Genomic DNA, 22785 nt, shown 5'->3' with positions numbered 1-22785 from the left:
GCACTGTGGCTATAACTAGTGGTGCCCTTAAGTTGATTGTGCAGTCTTATAGTTGGCACTTCAACTAAGAAGTAGATTTTCACATAAACATTCCATGATTAAGGGTATTCTTGGCTGATTAATTTCTCTTGTAAGTAAACATTGATGACTTTCACTGCATTCTACTACTTACCATTGAATCTTGCATTTGGGGAAAACACTTTTTTTGACTCCATCCAGTGTTCACTCTTTAAAATATTTGTATAGATTTGGGATTTGTGCAAAGAAAACATAACAATTTGGGAAATCTATAATGCAGCATTGTTCTGTAACTCCTGATTTTCAATTTAGTATTTTAGTGCATTTCTGCATGAGGGTAGAGTTAGCCCAGTCTTTGTTACCAGTTAAGCAGTCCTTCAAGTCCACCCCTACCATGGTAAATAGTGGCATGCATCTGAAATCATTTGCAGCCTGCCAGGTTGTCTGTTTTGATACTTATCCACTCTTTTGACATTTCTTCAGCTCATATAAAACCAGAATAATTCTAAGATTAAATTCTCTGATATGCCTCTGAGGATGTGAATATATTGTGAATGTAGTGTAATTGTTACATGTCTCAGTCATGAACTTGGTGATATGCTGTATATTTCTTCTAGAAAGTGCTTTTGTGGGTAAGTAAACAGTAAAGTGCCTTTGAAAAATATTTGTATTATGTTCAGCTGTTGATCTCTATTTAATTTGTATTTTGAATTTTTCTACTATTACTGGAGAAAAAGAAACTAACAGAAATGGGAGAATTTTTTTAATATTTTGGTTCCATGAATCTAAGGTGCCTCCTAACTCCGGCAGAACCAGATTAAGTGGCAGAATTGAAAAAGTTGCTATTAAGGGAATTGATATAATGGGACCTCATTTTTCAAAGGATTTCCAAATCTGTTGAAGGTGGTTATCTTCTCTAAGCACCTTTGTCTTGTGAAAATTATTTCTGAATTTTAGCTTAAAATATTTGAGAAGCAGATTTTTACCTCTCTTGTGAGTCTTAGTTGTTAAATCAAGGGGAAAATTTGCCAGAATACCTCTGTGCTTGTTTTCTCTCAAATCATCAACAACAAAGACATTTGGAAAAAGTATCCTTTGCATTTACATCCTCAGAGAGTGCTTCATATACAGTGAAGGGATATGGTAGGATTTTTCTTTACCTGAACAGATGATGTAGTGATGATTTGAGGCATGGAATTAAGATACTCTGATTTTGGTCCTAGCTACTGTATATATATGCAGTTTGTTTAGGGCCTGATTTTGCCCTCTGTGTACCTTTTTTTTTCTAGATGACCAGTAACTTTTATCTCAAGTTATGAGAAAATGAAGTAAAGTTTTTGTCTGTTTTGTAGATCTTGTATATACAATGTTGTACTGTATTTTAACAAATGAAAATGAGAGGTGGTAGAAAAGCTCACAAATTATATTAAAGCAGTGGCTTAAATGCAATATTAAAATTCAGTGAAGGAGCAAGTAACTACAAGACAAAATAATGAAGCAGAAGATATATAAATTGCAATATGGAACCAAGTTCTATAATCAACAGAATAGGTTCCATGGTATATCTTGGCTTCTTTTAGACTATTTTCTTTCTTGTCAACAAGTTGGATTGTAATTTGAATTTTGAGCTTTAATACATTCTGAAAGTATGTTCTTGTGTAAAACAAAGCAGTTACTTTGCTGTACATTAAATAGTATTGTCTTTCACCTTTAGAATTAACCTTTTCTTTAATCTTTAGGACTATTAAATGTTGCTGGTTAGTGATGTATCCCCTAAAGGTCTTTGTATTGAGAGTCATGTTAGTGTAATTAAACTGCTTTCTTTTCCAATACTGTCAGTTTAGACCTGACTTAAACATCATGTGCAAATTGAAAGGAGGCTAACTGTAGTTCAGAAAATCAAAACATTCTGGGAGGTTCACAGCTGTTTAACAGTTTACTGTAAAAGTATTTTTAAATAATAACTTCAATTTACAATTCTAAATACTTTTGAGGAGTTTTAATTGTATTTGTTTAATTGGGTGTTTTTTCTCTGTGGGCTTTAGCTGTCGAGGACTATCCTTAGCAGCTGATGCAGAAGGAAAATGAGATCCCATAGGAGTTGAAGACTTTTTGTTCTCAGAACTAAAAGAAGAGAACAAAGATGTAGTGCATAGAGGTTTTTCACAAATACATCCCTATACTTTTGCTGTTAGTTTTGAAAGAAATTCCCCTCTTCAAATAAAATTGATACTTCCTTTCCAATCTTACTGAAAGGACGGGAATACTTAAGAAATATGCTAAACTAGTAATAATTTCTTTTGTAGTTGTAGATTTAATACCATTAGGAGTGTTTTTCCAATTTGTAGCATTTACTGGAATATGTCTGTGTGATTGTATTTCATGCAAGGTGTATTCCTGATTTTACCTGTGTGATACTTCTTTAATGTTGAGGGTTTTTGGTGTTGGAACTTAATGAGTCATCTCCATCAGCTTTATTCATGACTCGAGTCAGAAAGCAGTAAATTGCCTTTATCTCCTCTGGCCTTCTTAGTATGTTTTTTCAAACATTGGGTCCTGGTGACAGGTATTAATCATAATGAAAATTCTTTTCATTAGGATTCCTATTTAAAAAACAGGACTCTCTAGTTTTTATGCATGCTATATGTTTTGTAGCTACATTTACCATAGTTGTTATCTAGTTTGATGTATTTGTAGATTTGTGTGAAGTAAGAGTTTATATCTTTTTAGACTCTTGGGTGAGCACTATCACTCAGTTCCTAGAGGTTGGAGTAGTTTAGGCTGGAAGGCATTTTTGGAATCATCTGGTATGATGCCCATCTCAGAGTAGGGATCAGCTCTAAATTTAGATTTCAGTGCTCAAGAACACATAAAAATCTTGGATTTTGAAAGATCAATATTTGTCATGTAAAATTACTTACTGGTATTGTGTATGAACTCTGTGGGGATATTGTAACTTTTGGATCTTACATAGAGATCTTAATTGAGGAACAAACTGAAGAGGGAAGGATGACAAGAAGATGGAAGAGGAACATTTTATTACTTTACCTTCCTGCTGCCACTTAACTTCAGTGCACTTGTCATTGGAATGAAATAGTGGACTATTCTGAGGAAAAGACACATAATGCAAAATCAAAAGTATACCCCAGATTGTAGTTTTGATTAGGAACTAGCAGCTTTAATAACTTTTATGATTTATGCCATTAAAATATAGGTGTCCTTCAGTAAGTTACAATTTAAGTAAGGTTTATGCCTCATTAAGAGGTCTTTGAAAAGAATTTTTCTTTTCCAGAATGAACTTAATGAAATAAACCAGACTAGAAGGGAGTAATGAATTCTAGTAAGAGACACAGAAATGTCGTACCTGTTTTGACAAATATATAGTCTGCTGGAGAATAAAATTAACTTTTCATGTTAATGAAAAAAGTGAGAATCAGCAGCACTGTTAATTACATTTTGTTCTACATGCACAACCTAGATAAAGTGCTAATTAAACTGTTAATTGTCAAGTTTATGGGGAAAGTGTTCTTTTCTTACTAAGGCATTTTTTGGATGCCATGTCTTAGCATTATTGTGGTTATTGTACTATGAAAGGTAAGTAAATAGTTGCATGTTTGTATGGTCTGCCATCATAACGTTTCTGAGATGTCGTGCTTTTTTGCTGTTCTAAAATTTTTCTTGCCATATTTTGTTCATACCATAATTTTTGACAGTTTTGTTACCATGAATATTGCATCACTTGGAGACAAGATTAATTTTTGCTGGGTTGCTGCAATTGCAAGGCCTATTTTTAAGGATGAAAAGTAGCACTGGTTTGTCAGTTAAAAAAGTCAGGTTTATGACTATTTGTATTTGTACTTGCAGTGTGACCTGTATCAATTCTTAGGTGTTTTTCAAAAGATTTAGTTTCATGGTTTTGTAGATCATTTAAAAATAGTGTAATATATTTAACAAACTCAGAAGAATCATCTTGACTGTTCTCTGTATCAGTGTGGTAAGAGGTGTAAGAACATAGCACATGATACACCTCAAATACTTTGGAAAGCTGGTTTCAAGTACTTGGTAAAAAGGGGAGAATCCATACTATATTAAATGTTAAATACATATTTTGAAAACTGAGTGTATTCAATATTTTGTTGTAGATCTACTTTTTACATTTGATGTTAACATTAGTTGGCATTGTGAGAAATAGTATTTTTAATGCTTCTGTCTAAAGTAATTAGTAAGTATAATCCTATAGTTGCCATCATAGCAGTTTTTCTAAAGTATTAATCAGATGAATTGGACCTTTTTGAAGGTTGTCTGCATTAGTGAGTTCTGAAGTATTTGAAAAATATCTTGGCAACAAATAATTTGGAAAAGTTTGAGTTGTGTAAACAGTGCTTTTACAATAGGACTTTTTTTGTTTGCTGACTTAGTCTTTTTGATAATGGTTTTTTCTGATTTTCACAAAGTTTAACTTTTGCTTTCCTGCACATTCTTTGTCTTCTTTTCTCCCTGTAACAGCATGTCATCCATTTTTCTTATTCTCTTCCTGTTAAGATCGATTTCCCAGGTATGGGTGACTTCAGAGGTTCTTAATCACCCCACATATTTCTCTCTTAAGGATTTAGCCCTGTTCTCGGGCTGCTCAGTTTTAACTCCCTGTTGTCGGTGGCTTTGGGGGAAGAGTCTGAAGCAGGCTTCTACTGAATAGAAGAATAGGAAGTAATTTAGTGAGGAAAAGAAGTTTGAGAATGTAACACTATCATTGTTAAGCTCTTCAAAAGGCTTGAGTATCTGAAAATGAACCTCTCAGATGGGCTGGAATTACCAACCAGCAGTGGTTCAGCTATTGTGTCAAACTGCCTGTTGGTATTCCTTTCTGTTATATTTTGGGCAAAACCCATGGACTAGTTGACTTAACTTACCTGTAGTAACATGTTTATGCTCACATTGTAAAGAGCTGTCTATGATCTGATTTGTGTGTGACAGGACTGAATTTTTGTTACCATCCAGGACTCCTCCAGATAGAATTTTTGAATACATCAAGCATCTCATGACATAAATGATATATACTGCTTGCTAACATTTGAAATTGAGTATTTTCTCTGACAGGAAGTGTAAAGTTGCTCATTCTGTGTTACAAGTTTGGGAGAATTTTTCCCATGCTGAAAAGTCAAGGGAACATGATATGTTTTGTATGTGCAACAGTAGGAATAATTATAAGCAGCAGCATCTTAATCTTGAAGTCGTGTTAATAACGTAATAGGCAGCAGAGACCTTAAGGCACATTTATTTATTATCAGGGTCTTGAATTTATACTTGAAATGTTGTTTATACTGTATTAATTCAACACTGAAGTTAAAGCTTGAAAAATGGCAAATAATTACTTCATGGTTTTTCTTACAAATGTTAAACTAGACTAAACAAAAGTAGGTTCTACCTATCTTTGCTGTACTTCTGTTAACCAAAGACTGGTAGCATTTCAAGACAGGGAAAAAATGGTGAATTGCTAGGAGGAAGACTAGTGTATTTTTTAAAGAAAGTATACATCAGAGCTTGCGTATGCTTCTGTCTTTAACAAAGAAAACAAGTTCTAGTAACTAGTGCAGCTTTACAAATCTGTACTTAACATCTTTATCAAGCCAGTATTGTACTTAGCCTTGCATTGTGGCACTTGTCACATTAAAAAAACAAATACCAACCAACTTGCAGTTTAACCTGAGATGAATTAAGTAAGGTTTGTGCCTACTGTAAAGTCTGATGCTTTGCTTTGCAGTGAAAGTTTGTCACAACTGTTAATGATGTGTCAGGTTTTCACACAAGCATATAGGCATACACATGTGCACACAGTGTGACTGGTGTAACTGATAGCCACGGTGTTTCCCTGTGCTCTTGGGCCAGGGATGATACACCACTTTCCCTTCTGATTCTGGATGTCAACACTGAGTTTTACAAGCAGACTGATAATCAACATGGTTGTATGCTGATTTGTGACGAACTCATGTCAGTTTATGGATATGCTTATCCCGATGGGGCTGCTGGTTTTACTTAAAATGTCAATTGATGTTACTGTGAGAGGTCTGTCAGAGTTAGCTGCATGTTCTCTGATAAATTTTTAACGTGGGTTCTAGGGTCAGAAGAAGAGATCCTCCTTAGTGTTCCATCAATGGCCTTTTTTAGCTGGACTTTAAAACCTGCCTGTGTCTTTTAGTTACTAGACCTCATTTTTCCACTCCACATTAAGCCATATTCTTTTGAAAAGAGTGTATACTCTTCTTATGTTAAGTACTTTTTCCAGGTTAATATGAGTTACTACAAACAAAGTTGTTGACTTGAGAGCTCTTTATCATATATCCCATGGTATTTTTCTATAGCAGGATATTTATAAAGCTGTTGGTTCTGTTCTGTCACATAGTGGTGTCTGCTGCTTCAAGTGGCTGAAGATAGAAGACTCATGTTTGGCATCCCAAATATGATTGACCAAACCAGACTTTGTGAACCTGTACAAATACAATGAATGTGTTTTGATGTATTAGTATTTCCATGTAAAAGTCACTTATAGACAGATTTAGTTGCCTAGTATGCAGATTTCTTTTCAAAGTGTATCTGGTCTTAGGCTCTTAAATCATAAGTGGAATGGTTTTTTAGAATGAGGTAAATTTTTTTGAATTTTCTTATTCTCAGCATGTGTGTGTTTATTCAAGAGAAGATTACTTGTTAATATTCCTGTAGAAAATTAAGGAGAAATTTTTTTTATAAATTTCATTTGGTTTTGGTTTTGAACTGTGAATTTGTTCTTTTTGATGTAAACAGTAATTCTAAAATCCCTTGGAATTGTCTCTGCTAGAGTATTTTGTTTTCCCATAGATGATGATTTTTTTGCCACTCAGGTACTATCTTTGAGTATTGTTTCACAGCAGGGGTTCATGTTTAGTAATGTCAGAAAACTTTTGCTGTTGGGTGACTGACCATCAATTGAATCTTGATCAATTTAATGTGTTGTTTGTCTGTTTAGCGTAAATGCATATTGCAGTTTCTGGTGACACTACAGTTTTATGCTGGTTTTAAAAGGATGGTCAGTATCTGAACTAACATCAATAGCAAAGTATAATTCATTAAAAAAATACACTACCAGCAAGTTAAGTCAAAACTATTTCAACAATGATGAATTGGTAGGTTGAATTTATATACCATAATGTAATGCATCTCAACTTGGTTTTCAGTCAACACAAGTATTTTTGAGTCATTAAATCAGTTTGAGTATTATTGAACCTTTGGGCGAGTATTGTAATAAGACCTGTTTGTTTACAGGTAAAACAGAAATATTTATTAATTAAAAACACTCCGTAAAGATGGATTCATTTGTGGTTGATCACATAGCTATTTGGGAGCTTTAGACTGCTGCATCTGATAAATGAAACTTGGGGTGTTTAATCTTTATTATGCAAAAATGTACAGCATTGTTCCCTTGAACTTATTTATCCCTTTGATGTTATAAAAACCATTATTGTAATGGTTTTTGTAATTGTTGTCTTTCCTTGCACTGTTTTTGATCAATGGAAACTTTTAAACTTTAACATTTTTATTTTCATGGAGTAAATGGGAATGTTTTAAGTTCTAAGAATGATAGGTTGACCATGAAAACTATGTTTACTTTCAGAGAGAACAGGAAATGAGAATGGGTGATATGGGTCCTCGTGGAGCAATAAACATGGGAGGTAGGGATCTGAAGGAAAAAGGCTTCTGTAATGTAAATTTTTTTTTCTTTGGGACTGTACATATTACTCAAGCACTATTAATTACTGACAACTGGTAAAAAAGGAGTAAGCAATATCAGGAAATAAAAAAACCCCAGCATATATATTGCTTTCAAGCAGCTTTCCCCCCACCACCCCTGGTGTATCTTTCTTTTACTGCTTTGACTATACATGGCAAAAAAATGATGTGCAAGTTAAGAAGAACAAAAATCAGGGACAAGTGATGCTCTGGGAGTTATCTGATACAAAAAAGGAGTCTTATGTTAAAAAAATATTTGGCATTGTTTTGGAGGGACTATCTATTCAAAGAAATTATGACTTTATTGCATGTAGTGAAATGATGTAGAGGTTAAAATTTGCAAGTTCCTCTTGATGTACTTGGTGTGGTAAATGAATAACATGCTTGGTGTTCTACCAATTTCCTCTGAGTCTGTTATTTGCAAATATTCTGTTAGCTCTTGCAGCTTAAAATACTGTCACTGCTAAAATCTATTACTGTGTAATGTACTACTAAAAGCTAGTATTGTGTAATAGAAAAGTATAATAATTAGTGCTTGCTCCATGTATGCAGACTGAAACACTTGGGAATCTTACTTACCCAGAATATCTGCTTTTAAACAAGACTGAAACTTAAAATATTTCTTCAAAACCACCAAATCTAACTAAACTGTGTGAACTGTTCATCTATTGGAAGTGTCCTAAGGGTAGTTTAAATTAAATTAGGTGGTAATTAAAAGAAAAGTAATAAAACTATTTTCCCATATATTTTAAAGTTGGAAGTGCGTACCAAACTCAGTAATTTCAGTTGACATTTTGAGTAATGTGAATTTTTAGAGTAAGAAATCTGCTTCAAATTTTGAAATCCATTATTCATTATTTCCTTGCATTTATTGAGACACATTTATAGCTGAAAAATAGAAAGAGGCTTGTGCTTTCAGAGATGATGAAAATTATTTACAAATAATTCTGAAGAAGGACATTGTGAAGTTATCTACAAATATTAAACTGAAGTAGAAATTGAGACTTAATGTCTTTTTTAATAGTTGTACTTTTGCATATGCTTGCATCATACTTGAAAACTTCATTTTCTTCAGTTAGAAGACTCTTTAAATATTGATACTATGCCAGTTGTCCAGATCCACAAAATACACTTTCTATGTGCAGATTTAAAGTGTGTATTTACTGTAGTTCTTAACAGTGATTATTGGTCTTGCTTTCTAAGTTTTGTGTTACAACTTGATTTTAAACTTAATACTTTTAGAAATAAATTGTATAATCCCAAAAAAAGTTATAGTAACACCGATCTGCTACTTTAAAATATACATAGGAAATAAGTGTAGCATTTATTTCTGCAGAGGCTGGATTTTAAGTTCACTCATCATAGAGATTTTGGGTTTTTCCCAGCAATTAACTCCATTAGTACAACCAAAATAATTGACTCCAAAACCTTACAGTAGACCTTTAAATAGTAGAACTTTAGTTGTTGACAGTAGCAACCTTTCTTAATATTTCTATTGGAATTGTAATTTTATTTTTAACTTAGCTTTACCTGTGCCATTTGCGATGCTTTATAATGTGGGACGGACTGAGCTGGAATATCTCTAATAACTGAAGTACCTGATTGATAATTTTCTTAGAAAGCAGAGTACCTCTATGACAGATTCAATAAGTGCTGATTTGTGTAGAACTGCTCATTTTTACAACTTTCTGTGACAGTTTCTTAGAGAATATGTATACCTCATCAAAGCATTTAATTGGATCTGTAGTGCTAAGTGCAGATTATGAACTTAAATATGTAAAAAAGGGACTTTTTTGGGGAACCATCTCTGCATAGGTGGACTTTTTTGTTGGGTGCATTTCAGACATTTAGAGTGGACTTTTTCAGCCCTTCAGTTTGCAGAAAAGGGCTTTTTTTTAGTATCTGCATTGTGGCATGAACACTAATAACTGCTTTCCATCTGTTGCTGAGCACGGTCCTGTAAATGAATTCCTCACATCAGTGTCCCACCAAAAACAAAGGACAATTAAGTGATTAGCTCTTAGGGTTTGCTTTGGAGATAGGAGGATTTAGGAGGACCTTTGAGTTACAGCTAGTCTTTTGTAGTGGCCTCTTGCTGAAAGTATGCAGGGCCCCACTCTCTCCTTGCATTACACTCTGTAGTTTTGCTCCTTTCAGATCTGACTCTGCCTGAAACAGAACCAGAATTCTAGAGGTTTGATAGTATGAGTTGCTATCTGCCACCCTGGGTACATATGTTTGATATGGAGCATGAGAACTTTGTGGCAGTTGACAGATAAGTGACAGTACCTGTGAGTGGCCACCTGGCTCAGGTTAATTAGGCTGATAAGCAAACCAATAGCAGGTAATTAAGCATTTATTAATGGCACTACTGCATGCACTGAGTGCTGCTACCATCATGATAGTCCTGCAGAGTGCCTCTGAGAATAAAGGTTTCTCCTTATATTGGCAGTCTAGACTTCTTTTCCTTCTGTATCTAACTCAATGGGTGACAGTAAAAAACCATTTTAGAGCATATGCTCCTGTAATTTTCTTGAATTGTAGCCCAGTGTTCTACCTGCTACATGAACTGATCATGTGTATGGATAGGTAAGAAGCATCCAACATGAGTGTACCTTTGCTTTGACTCAATGTTATAGGGAGGAGTCTACAAGTTATTTAATTACTAAGCTCAAAGACTTCTACTTTTTAAAATTACAGGATTTCTGTCACTTGTAGTAAACTTGTTTAGCACTTCTCATGTGCTGCTGTGTAGCATGCATTGTTTTTGCTAAGGAGTTTGTGATTGGCCTAACATATATATGATCAAACCCAGGTCTTCAATTTTAGCAGCAATATCTTGAATGCCATGGTTCCACTGGCTGCTGTGACATGGTGTTCTCAAGGCAAATAATTGAGAAGTAATTGTGCATGCCTTCAGACAGTCACAGTACTGTATCTGTGTGAAGTGGCCTCCTTTGAATGATGGGTATTTATAGATGCATTATTAAAAAAGTTCAGCTGTGGTGAGAAGTGAGAGGGTTTATTTTTAAGATATAAGCAACAGGCTTATTAGTCTAGCAACATGTCAGATTTCTTTATATTATGAAAATGGACACTTAAAGTGTACACTAAATGCCAAAGGTATGCTTTCTTCCATTACCAAATTTTGGACGCATACTTTGGGCTGAAGAGGATGGATTTTTGTGGGGAATGGGAGGAATGCATCAACACCAGCCTTGAAGTTGATATTTCATAATAGTAAGATGTTAGGTAGGTAGAGTGCTTTCTTATAGCAACACATGAAAATACAATTAAGGCATTTTTACCTATGTGTTCAGTAGGTTAGTAACTACTGGCCGAGTGATACTTCTTAGTGTAATATTACAGCTAAATGATCTCCTCAGAATATGTTTTCAAGATTTCCTTCTACCTCTTTGATTCGGACTTTGGGAGGAGATTGTTCTGTCTTTTCAAGTTCTAACAAAACTACTTAGTTTTCTGGTACTTATACCGTAAGAAATTACAACTAAATGCAAGATGTTATTTATTCTATATTGCAAATTTATTGTGAAGTTGAGTACCATCTCTGTTATTGCTGTTAGACCTTTAGTCTAACCCACTGTACACTATATCATTTAACATACTACTGGTGGAAGACTTCTTGCAAATGTACATTTCATCTGTTAAGATCCCTAAAGAGCCAAGTTGCCTTATAGCTGCCAATATCTGTAAAATCACTTGAGATTTTTGCAAATTTGTGGTGTGGATACTCCATGTACATGCAATATGAACATTTTGATTCCTGCACAGAAACTGTACAGCTATATTTAGCTGTAAAGGTTGGGATCTTCAAATACATGAGGCAAATTATGTAATGCAGAATAATAGAGATTATTTAAAATGTGTTTAAAAGCAGATGATTGAGATAAATGTACAGTCTCAAAGAATATTTTTTTTCCCAAGTATTTGAAGTCTTGTACATTTGACTTTATAAATATTGTAAATTGTTTGTTTGTTTTTGTAAAATTAAGATAGGACAGCTCTAAGTATAGATTGTTTTGCATAGATGCGTTTAGCCCAGCACCTGCTGGTAACCAAGGCCCTCCTCCAATGATGGGTATGAATATGAACAACAGAGGAACTTTACCTGGCCCTGCAATGGGTCCTGGTCCTTCCATGGGACCAGAAGGAGCTGCAAATATGGGAACACCAATGATGCCAGATAATGGAACAGTGGTAATGTATCACAAATTTAATTCCTTTGAATAGCTCTCATGTCTCATGGCCCATTTTTCTTACCAAAGGTATTTTCACGCTGAGTAAGAATTTGTTCCACGTTTTGGATCTGTTAAAAGTAATTGATAAAAACTTTTTATACAAATAATTTACAACCGGAAAGAGAAATTTTTTTTATATCACTGTGAAAAATCCTACTTCCTTTAGGGAACAAAAATCTCTAAGTTTAGACTTTTGCTGTTCTTTTCTTTAGTAAAACTAAATTCTGTGAATTAGCCTGTTGGTATTTTTGATGAACAGTTAAATGTTGGAAGGTGCAAAGTGTGAAGATATCTTTGTGTAAACTGTTTAATTTTTTTAAGAGACTTTAGTGTTCTTTGTATTTCTTTTCTAACACTGTTAAACGCATGAGATTGACAGTAATTGTGCCACTTAGAAAATTGGTAGCCAACAGCTGTTGATAATTCTTATATCAATACAGGAAAAATAATATTGCCCAGTTGCCTCTGGTAATAGGGAATGTCTTCTATGTGTCTGGGATTTATAATCAAGAGCAGATAGGCCATTGGATGCAGTTAAAGCACTAGCCATTCTTGCTTTATTCTCATAGCCAGTCACTTTTCCTAGCTGTAATGTCTTATGTAGAGAAACAACTATATAATTTGAAATCTGATTTTTACATATTTTTCAGTACTGTTCTGATACTAGATTGGTGGTGGTGTGATATAATGGAATACATAGTATTCAGTTAGTCTGTTACAATTTTGTTGGAACACAGAAGCATTTTGTAGCTGTGTTTTTTTAAATATACCTTCTCAACAGTATCTGTCTGTGATTGAGCAATCTGTATAAGGAAGTTAGAACAAAATCCTTTGTTCCATAGAAGAAAATGAGATTTTGATTTTGCACAAAATACATTGTGGGTCTGGTCTTTATCAGATAAAAAGGAGAGGGTCTTATTTCACATCATATGAGCCAGCTCATTTTATCAGTTGTGCCATTACTCACAAAATGGAGAGCATGCTATTCACAAAATACTGAATTTGGAAATGCTTTTGCTGGAGACCACTGTGTTACTGGTCACCTTGAGAACCGTCTCCTGTGATTATATAGACACTGAAAAAGAGGTGTATGGAAAAGAACGTGGTATTACAAATCACAGTACCTAACTTAAACTGTTGTTTTTCTACAAAAAGTCATTCCAGGTATGGAAATGTAGGAAATAAACTGACACTTCAAAATGCATGTTTTAAAAAAATTCTTTTTCCTTTCATTTTGTTATGCATGCTTCTGAAGGATAAATTAGATTTTAGTGTTTTCTTCATTTTGGTCTTTGAAAATTTTTAACTTGGGAGGTCAGGCCCCTACAGAAAGGCATAGCCTTATTGTATTATTGCTGTTGTTAGAAAGACACTTAAAGATCCTTTTAGGGCTATCTACTAAAACAGTTATTTGCCACTGAGGGAAACAAATAATATGCTTTATAAATTACAAATTTCATTTCATTTATCCAATTTGATTGGATATTTTTCTGAAGCCTTGAAGGGAAAGTTGTAGCATTCTCCCTTTTGTTTCACTGCAGTCTTTTGAAACCTGGATTGTCTTTGAACATAACATTTTAAAAGTAGCTTCCCCCACTTACTAATGTAGGTAGTTAATTACAGCAGTTTTCTGGTTGGCTGGGAAGAGGGGTCCTTATTGGAAGGAGGACTTGACTTTTTGTCCAAAAGTTGAATGGTAAAAGGGATCAGGGATATGTAATAACTTACTTGTTGAATTTCATATCTATTGCTAACAAGCTGGCATGCATTAAGATAATTTTAAAACCCTTTTTACCCAATGCTACAGATTTAAAGGTGCTTTAGCTCAGTAGTATGTCTTTATGCAGCTCTGTGAAGTAACCATTCTCATACACAGTGTTACACTTGAAATAATGCACATATATACAACCATGATCTGGGTTGCATGTACTTTTATCTATGTAGATAAAATGCTGGGGTTTTAGTTATGTATGCATATATATATCTATAAATTAGCAGATTCCAGAGCTCGAGCTCTACTACTGTCACTGGAGTTAGGCTTTCAGAGGAATTCTTTTCTGATTCAGGCATATAAATAAAGTGCTGGTCTTAATGTCCTTATTGAACTCTGAACACCTGGGGAGTTGATGTAATCTCTGTTCAGAAGGAATTTATTCTGAAAGCATAACTGTCCTTAACTGGGGAATGATGAATTATTTCCACATCTGATTGTACCATGTACCTATGCTTTTAACGGTTTATGTTGAGTTTAAAATTCTCCATGTGGGGTTCTATTTTTAAACACTTACATACTGAACTGTATTTGCTCAGATGGATTTTTTTTTTTTTTAACTTAGAAATTAAGCAAATAAATCTATGTAAGGATATATACCCTTAGTAATACTAATCATAGAGCTAAGGAAAGTAAATATGGAATATTAGTTGGATTTTTATCCCACACTGATATTTCAGAATGAACCATAGTTACATAAGAGTTTTTTTATAAGCTAGGAATAGTCCAAAATTATGCATTTTGTCACTAATGTAGTTTTGTTTGGACAGAATTTCAGAATTTTAAAAGCCTTAACTAAAGATCTCTCAAGTGCCATGCAAAAGGCTAACTCCAGATAGCATGGACTTGAAATATCCATATGTATGTGGGTATAGAAGTCTTAAGGCTGTTAAAAGAATAAATGCAGTGTCTAGAAATACAAAAGCTGATTTCCTCCCCTCCTAGTGTGACAATGTTTCTCTGTCTAATTTATTTAAGGGAGAAGCTTTGTAGTTGCTATGTAAGGCACAGTAGGGCTCAGGTATAAAGCTGTTTCCTGTCTCCTCTGTTACATAGAGAATATGTATTGCTTCAGATGTGGGTTCTGTGTAAGGATGTGTAAGGATGAAGTTACATTCAGCACCAGAGTCGGTCTTAAGTATTGTTTTTTAATTTTAAATTTACTTTACAAAGTTGGAGCATAACATTAGCACTCTTTAATTTCCAGCTCTTTTTCCATAATAACTAATTGAATTGCTCCTTTCTTCCTTCTATGTGTGATCCTGATTCTGCTGGACTATCTGCTGAACTCCATGACAACATCACTTGTGATTTTTGTTGTAACTCACATTTGAAATGTTCCAAATGGACTTGTGCTAGCATAATGAGAGATTCCCTCAAGGAGGCCCATCCCAAATGGGTTCACCTCTGGTTAGTAGAACGGGCTCTGAAACTCCTCAGCCGCCAATGAGTGGTGTAGGTGCCGTGAGTGGTGGACCTGGTGGCTTTGGTAGAGGAAACCCAGGGGGCAACTTTGAAGGACCTAACAAGCGTCGCAGATACTAAACCATAATTCATTCCTTACTGTTTTAGAAATTCCAGTGAAATTATACAGTGATATGCCTTTATAATTTTAGCTGTTATCTGGAAACGGTTCTATTGTTATTGTAGTCTTTAAAACAGTTTCTTTTGTAAAACTTTTTTTGTATTCAGTCATAGGCTTTGTAGTATAGAGCAGAAACTATGCGGGTCATTATGTAAGGCAATGTGTTTGTGACTCTAGCAAAATGCAATGTGTGACTATGCTGTAAAACGTGCGGTTATCTGATTACAATAAAACAAAAATCACTGGAAAGGATTTTGGGAATGTTGTTACTAATACTGAGTAAGAATAATTTTATGCTTTATTATAAGTGGCATCATTTTAATTTTTATGTAGTTTCTACTATGTGTCAAGAAAGTTCCATTCTTAATAGTGTTTAGCTGAACTGCATGGTGCAGTACATACTATGGAAAACTTAAAACACAACTGCTTTTGTTTTGACTTTCAAAGAGCATAAAATTTTATACAAAGTGTTCTCAACGATGGTGTGTCCTTGCATCTCAATCCACCATTGCAAACTTAGTCACAGTAGGCTTATCAACAGATTATCTGTCAGACAAATTATTAGAAAATTTAACTTGGGGAGGGAAAAAACCAAATTTGGAAAGGAATCTCTGTGTATGCTTTATTCATAACAGTACGAGTGAATTTACCTAAACCATATTTATAGAGGAGAAAATTGGTTGTGACATGTGTGTGTTCTGCTGATGGTTAAAGTATCTCCCATTGCAAGGAAGGCGACATTTCTGCACGGTGGTCAAAAGCTTTCCTCTGTGTTTGCACATCATTATTAATAAGTATACATTTTCCCTAGTGGTTGGTTTGAATACAAACATGTCTGTTATCAGTGAGTAACTGTTTAATTAGGAAGCAAATACATGTTTTCCAGTGAAAATAAGTGTTCACTTATGGCTGAGTAATACGCATTTGGAAGGATTGCACATGACTATTCTTCAGAAAGGTTTTACAGAACAAGGAATTTGGAAAATCCCATTTGCCGCATAACTCAGGGTAGGTTTGCTGCTTAAGTTTTAAGATAAAACTGGTAGTAAAGCTATTAGGAAGCTTATTATGATTTTGTTTCGTCAGTGTTGGAAGATGATGGAAAAGACCTATTGGTTCTATTCCTGTAATGGCAATTAAGTAGGGATATTGGTTGGTTACTATTACTCTTTTTCCTGGGCAAAATAGTTGTAAAATAGTAGTGATCTTTTTTTATCAGTTCACGTACATTTTCAGAGGTAGACATAACTAAATTTTATCTGCATGAATTGTGAATTATCTGTATTGGTTAAAAACGGATTTGAAATAACCTGGTGCCCTAATAACATCCAGATGGTATATACATACCTCAGCATGAGATGCAAGCAGCAGAGAGGGCTTGTGTGTTACTTGTTAATGTGACAGTGATTGACTTGGTGGATTGAATTTTGAGCACATGGTTAACCAGAAAATTGCAATATTGCTGACATTTTGGAAATACACTGTTACTTAAATTGCCCATGTATATGGCTTAAGATACTGTTTTCATACAGTTCAGGAGTTACTGTAGTGTAACTAAGTATGTAGGTCCTCACTTGTGACATCTGTACCTGCAGAGCATTTTCCTTTATGTTGTCTTTAATGTTGCCATTTTTTGCTTGACTTAACACATGCCACACTTTGTAATGCAATACTGAGTTACCTTTATTCTGGAATACTCTTTCTCCTTGGTATATGTATCACATTATAGCACTCATTCTTGAAGTAAACCTCAACCAAACTGCAAATGGTTTTCCTTTACACACTAAAAGGTCCTAAACATCAAGATTTGGGAAAATTATTGTTTTTTCACTGCTATAAACTAGGGCTTGCATATGGCAACTAGTTAAGCTCTCTGCTCTAGAGTCCTTTATGCAGTTGAAAATGCAGTTTACATTGGTATCTAGTAAGGTGTCTAAATATGAGATGACTTTTTTCTAATATTTCCTGCCCTTGTACGTGACCTTTTTTAGAGTATTAAGGAAGTATTGGTGAATTGGTAGTTCTCAACTGTAAAGCTGTACAGGGAACATGTTTTAAGTACAAATTAAACTGCATTCAAAAGGTTGATTCATTTTCTTCAAAGGAAAAGGCTGTGTTACTCAGGCTTTTAGCTAGCTCCTGTATATTTGTTTAGCTATGTAAACCCTCCTCCTCATAATATCTGAGTATGTTTCAGAAGAACATTAAGTACACTGAATCTTCAGAAGTTGTTAATACTTTCTGTGCCCGCTTCATGCTATTTTAAGTGCGTGTTTGTTGCACTGTGGTTTTGGTAGCAAGTAGAGATGCATGTATTTGCAAGTTATTTTAGATTTTATTTAACATTAGTGATTGTCATTCCACAGTTGTGACCTGCCCCTCCTGTAAACCTCTGACTTGGATGGCTCTGCTGCATGGTAGCAGTGGATTTGTCAGCTGTCCTTACTGCAGAAAATAATTTAATCTATTTTTAAATGTCTGTGAACCAAGTCCTAACAAATCAATACTGAAATATATTTTTGGGCAGATTTTAAGGAGTTAATGAAGAATGCCTTTTGTAGCTGATGACATGCTGCTATGTTAAGCTCTTAAAAGTTTTCTTTAGGCTGCTTGGCTTAACTCTAAAGGCAATGCTTCTCATTTTGCCAAATGTGGTAGAAACTGATCCTAGCTATAAAATAAACACATAATTTTATTGAAAAATGAATGGTCACAAATCGTTTCTTTAAAATGTGTAGATGTGGCCAACCAGTATTTTTGTGTGAAGGTTCTACCCTTCTTCTAAAGTGATTAATTTTTCTTGATCCTCGTCTGGTGGAGCAGTTTATCATTTTTTCTGTGTACACAGGTACTCAAGTTTTTAACTGCCTTTGCATTGTTTGACTGGAAAGTACAGTGAAGTCCTGACACTCTGCTATATGGTATGCTAAAACAAGTAGGCTTGGAATGTATGTGAATCTGCCAACTACAGTGCACTTACTTTTATAATGTACTTACTGAGCTTTTACATTATTCCTGAAGTTTCATATTCCTAAACTACCAAATTTTTCAGTGAGATACAATTTTGGTACTTAAAGATAACAAAGCTTTACTATTCCATGTAAGTTAGACACTGTTCTGACCAATGTGCTCATTAGATAAAGCACATTGATATCTTGGGAAACTTTGTGATGATCCTAATATACTTTACTGTATTAATTTCCTAAGAAAATCACAAACTACTGTGGATTACCTGGAAAGAAAATTCCTGACATGCAGTTCTTTTATTTGTTGTCCATGGGTTTTTTATGCAGTTGTAAATAAAGATATAAGTGGGAGATTCTTACTAGAATAAAATTTAAAATAGATCGCAAGAAGACAGTATGAATGAAATAATTAAATTTTGAACATAAGCCAGTAGGATTTTGTAGTATGCCTTTATTGAGGAGCATTCTGATATAAAGTATGCCGCCATATTCACCAAATTCATTTCTCTCTTTTCCTCTCTTGATTTCAGATCTAGAATAATTTGTCATTACAAATACTTTGTAAGGTACTGCAAACACAGTGACATTTATGAACTATGTCTTGCTAAACAGTTGCAATCTCCCTTGAGATAACTTAGCTCAAAAATGCTGAAATAACCAATCTAAAGGCAGATTCTCAAATGAAAACCAAAACCCTGTAGGCCTTTTTGAAGGGAGAAAAAATGATTGGAGGTGAGATGTTCAGCAATTATCCGGTGTGCTCTGGTGGCATGAAGTTCATTTTACTTTAGTTTGTTGCAGAAACAAATTTTTTGGGACTTCCTTATTTATCTATTTTTTAGAAGAAGTTGGATCATGATTTTTCCCTTCCTAAGTGAAACTACAGCATTATTGAACCACTGAATTGGCACAGAATACAGGGTAGCCACTAGAGTCAGTTAATGTTGGACCACAGATGTGAATGGGGTTCTAAATCCCATTCCTGAGACTTGAAATGTTGCATATCCATGGGTCATTTTAGAGACTGCATGCAGCATCTTTTCTTAGCTTGTGCTTGTGGCCAGGAGTGGGGGACTTCAGAGAGCACATACTTCCAATGCAATCTAATTGTCTTCTCAGGAGCCCTCAAATTATTAATATGACACTGTGCTGTTAATAAGATGCCCATCTTGGAGTTTGGTGCTTTCCATGGGCTGTTAGCTCACTCCTAGCGTGAGGGAATATTGGACCAAACTTTCCTGATTCATCAGTGGTAAGGAGGGAGTGAGTGTGACCTATGAGAAATGCAAATCCAATGCTTTAGATTATTGGATATTCAGTGCTGGTTTGGTGGCAAATGTTGAACAGTAGTAACCTGAAGGCATTTGCTTTCTTAAAAATTCATGTACTGAAATGTAAGAACTTAGTAATAATAAGATAATTGACTAAAACCTTTGAACATTGAATGTCAGATAAAATTTTTCCCATTTGATTGTTTTACGTTACCTTTTGTTACCTTTCCAGAAATACTGTAAAGTAGTTTTAGCCATCTCACCAGTCTAGTGTGTTTAGTTGATGGTTTCATGTGCTTTCCCATAAAGTATTTTAAAATTGTAGCTGTAGGCATTTCAGGTGTGCTTTCATGGTAATCCATGAAATACTGAAGCTAGTTATAAAATTGTCTAAAATATTACTTGTAGAATAAATAAACTGAACATGAAATTTTAATGAAAACTTATTTTTTTATGATTTTAAATGCATGGAAACAAACCCTCATTGTGTTAATTTAAAGTGGGATAGATTTTAATAGGTCTTTTCCATCTTGAACTTCCTTAAGATATTCTGAAAGTTCATATAATTGAAATTTGGAAGGCATCCTTATTAATGACCTCAGCCTGACTCTTAAAAGCAGTGTGAGAAGTTTCTTCTGTTTGGAACAGCAGCCCTTTTCTCCTAATTGAAGGAGCTATTCAGAAAACCATTCAGAGATAAGCACAACATACTTACAGGTAAAACTATTTAAAAACCCCTCTGCTCTAATGTAAAGATTATTGTACACACAAATCACATTGAAAGAAAAAAAGCAACTTTGTAAATGTGGGTAAAAACTGAAATGATTTGTATGTGGTCCCTTGGGTGGAGAATAAAATGCTCATAATAAGAGGTATGAAATTCAAAAGGAACTGGAGTGTGTTACTGCATACACATGTGGATAAGGTTTTTCCATTTGGGTAAATGATTTGTCTAGAGCTTCCACTGTTCCTAGAGTTACTAGTGTGCTTTTATGTCTCAATTTCTGTAGAGTAAAGCATAGCTGTATAATTTGATTGAATTTACATGCTGACTGTATGTGGGACATTAAGTGCTTGACTTGAAAGAATTGCAGTGAGAATAAAGATGCTGTTCTTGACTTTAAGTAAAAACTGCGTAGATCCTTGAACAGGAATAAGTGTGGAGGGTCCTGTATGTAAATTGAACAAAAAAATGGGAGAGAGGGAATAAAGTAACATAATAAAAGTGAGAAGAGTGTGGTTTAATTTTATATCTACAACAGATTCACAGAAATAACTTTAAGTCTTGTTCTACATGAAAACCACAATGCAACTAATTTTTAATAGAAGAGGTGGAAATACCAGTTACATTCATGTCTTGGATTTTGGAACTGAATTTAGTTTTGTGCAGATGGCCAAAGAATAGCAGAAAAACTGAAACAAATTAATGTTTTAAAAATATTTTGACATTCTTGGGTTGTATGGTGGGATCACTGCAGTTGGATATATCTCTTTGTGTTGCTTTTATGAAGTTGATGTGTAGGACTTCATTTTGTGGCTGAATACAGCAACCGTACACAGCGTACACACACCATGTAAGTATGTAACAGCTGATTTTAAGGTTGTTAGCCTCTCAAACTAGTGAGAATCCAGTCTTAAACCTGAGTGCATCATAGACAGAGAAGCACCAAACAGAAGACCATGGTAAAGGAAAATGAAATAGTACATATCTATTAGTAGTAATGGGAGGAGATTAAGGTATTTTCATTAATTTTTTGCCTTAATTCACTTTAATCAATTTTTTCTGTGTGTGACAGGGAAACAAATTTTATTATCAGTTAAAGATAAAGAAGGAAAGAAAGAAAAAAATCCCCAACAAAACACCTCTCCCAAAGAATCCCCAAACCCTAAATACCTCAGTGTACAGCCCAATCCCAAGCAAAATGTGTTTTCCCACTTGAAATAAATATGTATACTTAAGCAAGGTAGAAGAGAAAATAAATCTAAAAATATGTAAGAAACAAAAGGGTTTACTGTAATTTTTTGCATCTGTTAGCTCTTGATGTTCTGGTCATTTTAAAGTGTTGCTTTTTTTAAAAAAAATAATTCCATTACTGTTCATTATTTGTTATAAAAGGATTTATTCTACAAAATTTATTTATTGTTACTAAGTTTTCAATATTTTTATATAGTGTAAAATTGCATGAAAAAACACTCCATAAACCAGCTATTGCAGTACTGTAGAATGCAGTCTTTCAACTGCTAGCTGAATTGGTCTTCCAGGCTGCTTACAAATGTTTTAAATATTTGTTTGCTTATGGAAATTTGAAATATTTGTGTACATATTTACAATAATCCAGTACATGCCTTGCTGCAGATATGAATAGCCTTTTGCCCTGCTTGGTCCTGCTCCCTCTGTGTCCCCAGGCAGGAGACACAGGTAAAGGCAGGTAAGGGAGACTGTGAGAATTATTGATTCTGCTTATTTCAGTGTGGAAGGAAAGAAGAGCAAGAAGGGGCACTAGAGCAAGACTCTTCTTACCTGTGCATACATAGGGTAATTTGTGCTGCAGACAGAGAATACAGTTCAATAAATATTCTCATTAAGTGAGTTTGGAAGAAGTACATGGCCTAGAACAAATGGGTAAGAAGTGTGTTGAGGGCTTTAGATATGTGAATAACATGGTTATGATTTACATTCTTGGTGATAGTTGGGCCAAGAGGGCGAGTATTTCAAGCAGTGAAAAAAAAAAAAATCCACTAAAATGTTGAGCCAAATTTTATGTGAGCTTGATCTGTCTGTTCACTTTCTGCAGTTACCAAGAAGGTTACTTGCAAGCCAGTAAAAAAATGGAAAATAGTATTCTTCGTGATTTCTCGAGGAGAGGTGATATACACAGTTGCTTTAAAAAGAAGCAAGACTATTCACATGTATTTTTCTTGGAAGAAAATATAAAAACTGCCATTACAAAGATGGGGAAAACAGTCTTTTAAAATGCTAACATTCTTCATTCTTTGACATGATAGGCTTGTGTTGTTCCATATATCATGTTCTGCTTTTAAGGGAGAGAGCATGTGCAAGGTAAGCTGGAGCTGCAGTTTTAATCAACTTCTAATAAAAAGCTTTTCCCAGAAGACACACCTGTAATAATGAAACAGTCGTTAAGCTTCAGTT

General features: G+C 34.4%; 1 protein-coding gene across 3 annotated transcripts in view; it reads left to right on the top strand.

Annotated features, from left to right (window-relative positions):
* The window catches only part of PSPC1 (paraspeckle component 1), a 59249-nt gene that overhangs the window by 19619 nt on the left and 16845 nt on the right, over window positions 1–22785 (top strand). The window contains exons 7-9 of one of the 3 annotated variants that reach the window (XM_054272152.1): window positions 7664–7721; window positions 11828–11997; window positions 15169–15387. The exons of the other annotated variants lie outside the window; for them this stretch is intronic. Of the exons in view, the coding sequence (XP_054128127.1) occupies window positions 7664–7721; window positions 11828–11997; window positions 15169–15354 (414 nt within the window). The 3' untranslated portion in view covers window positions 15355–15387. Of the gene's footprint in view, window positions 1–7663; window positions 7722–11827; window positions 11998–15168; window positions 15388–22785 lie in introns of those variants that run through there. 3 annotated transcript variants of the gene reach the window in all.

The sequence above is a fragment of the Melozone crissalis genome, unplaced genomic scaffold, assembly GCF_028551555.1.
Source record: "Melozone crissalis strain CALT ecotype California unplaced genomic scaffold, PUWL_Pcris_2 ptg000013l_1, whole genome shotgun sequence".
In the NCBI taxonomy this organism is placed as follows: Eukaryota; Metazoa; Chordata; class Aves; order Passeriformes; family Passerellidae; genus Melozone; species Melozone crissalis.
Note: the sequence above shows the minus strand (reverse complement) of the source record. Positions and strands in the feature narration are given on the sequence as shown.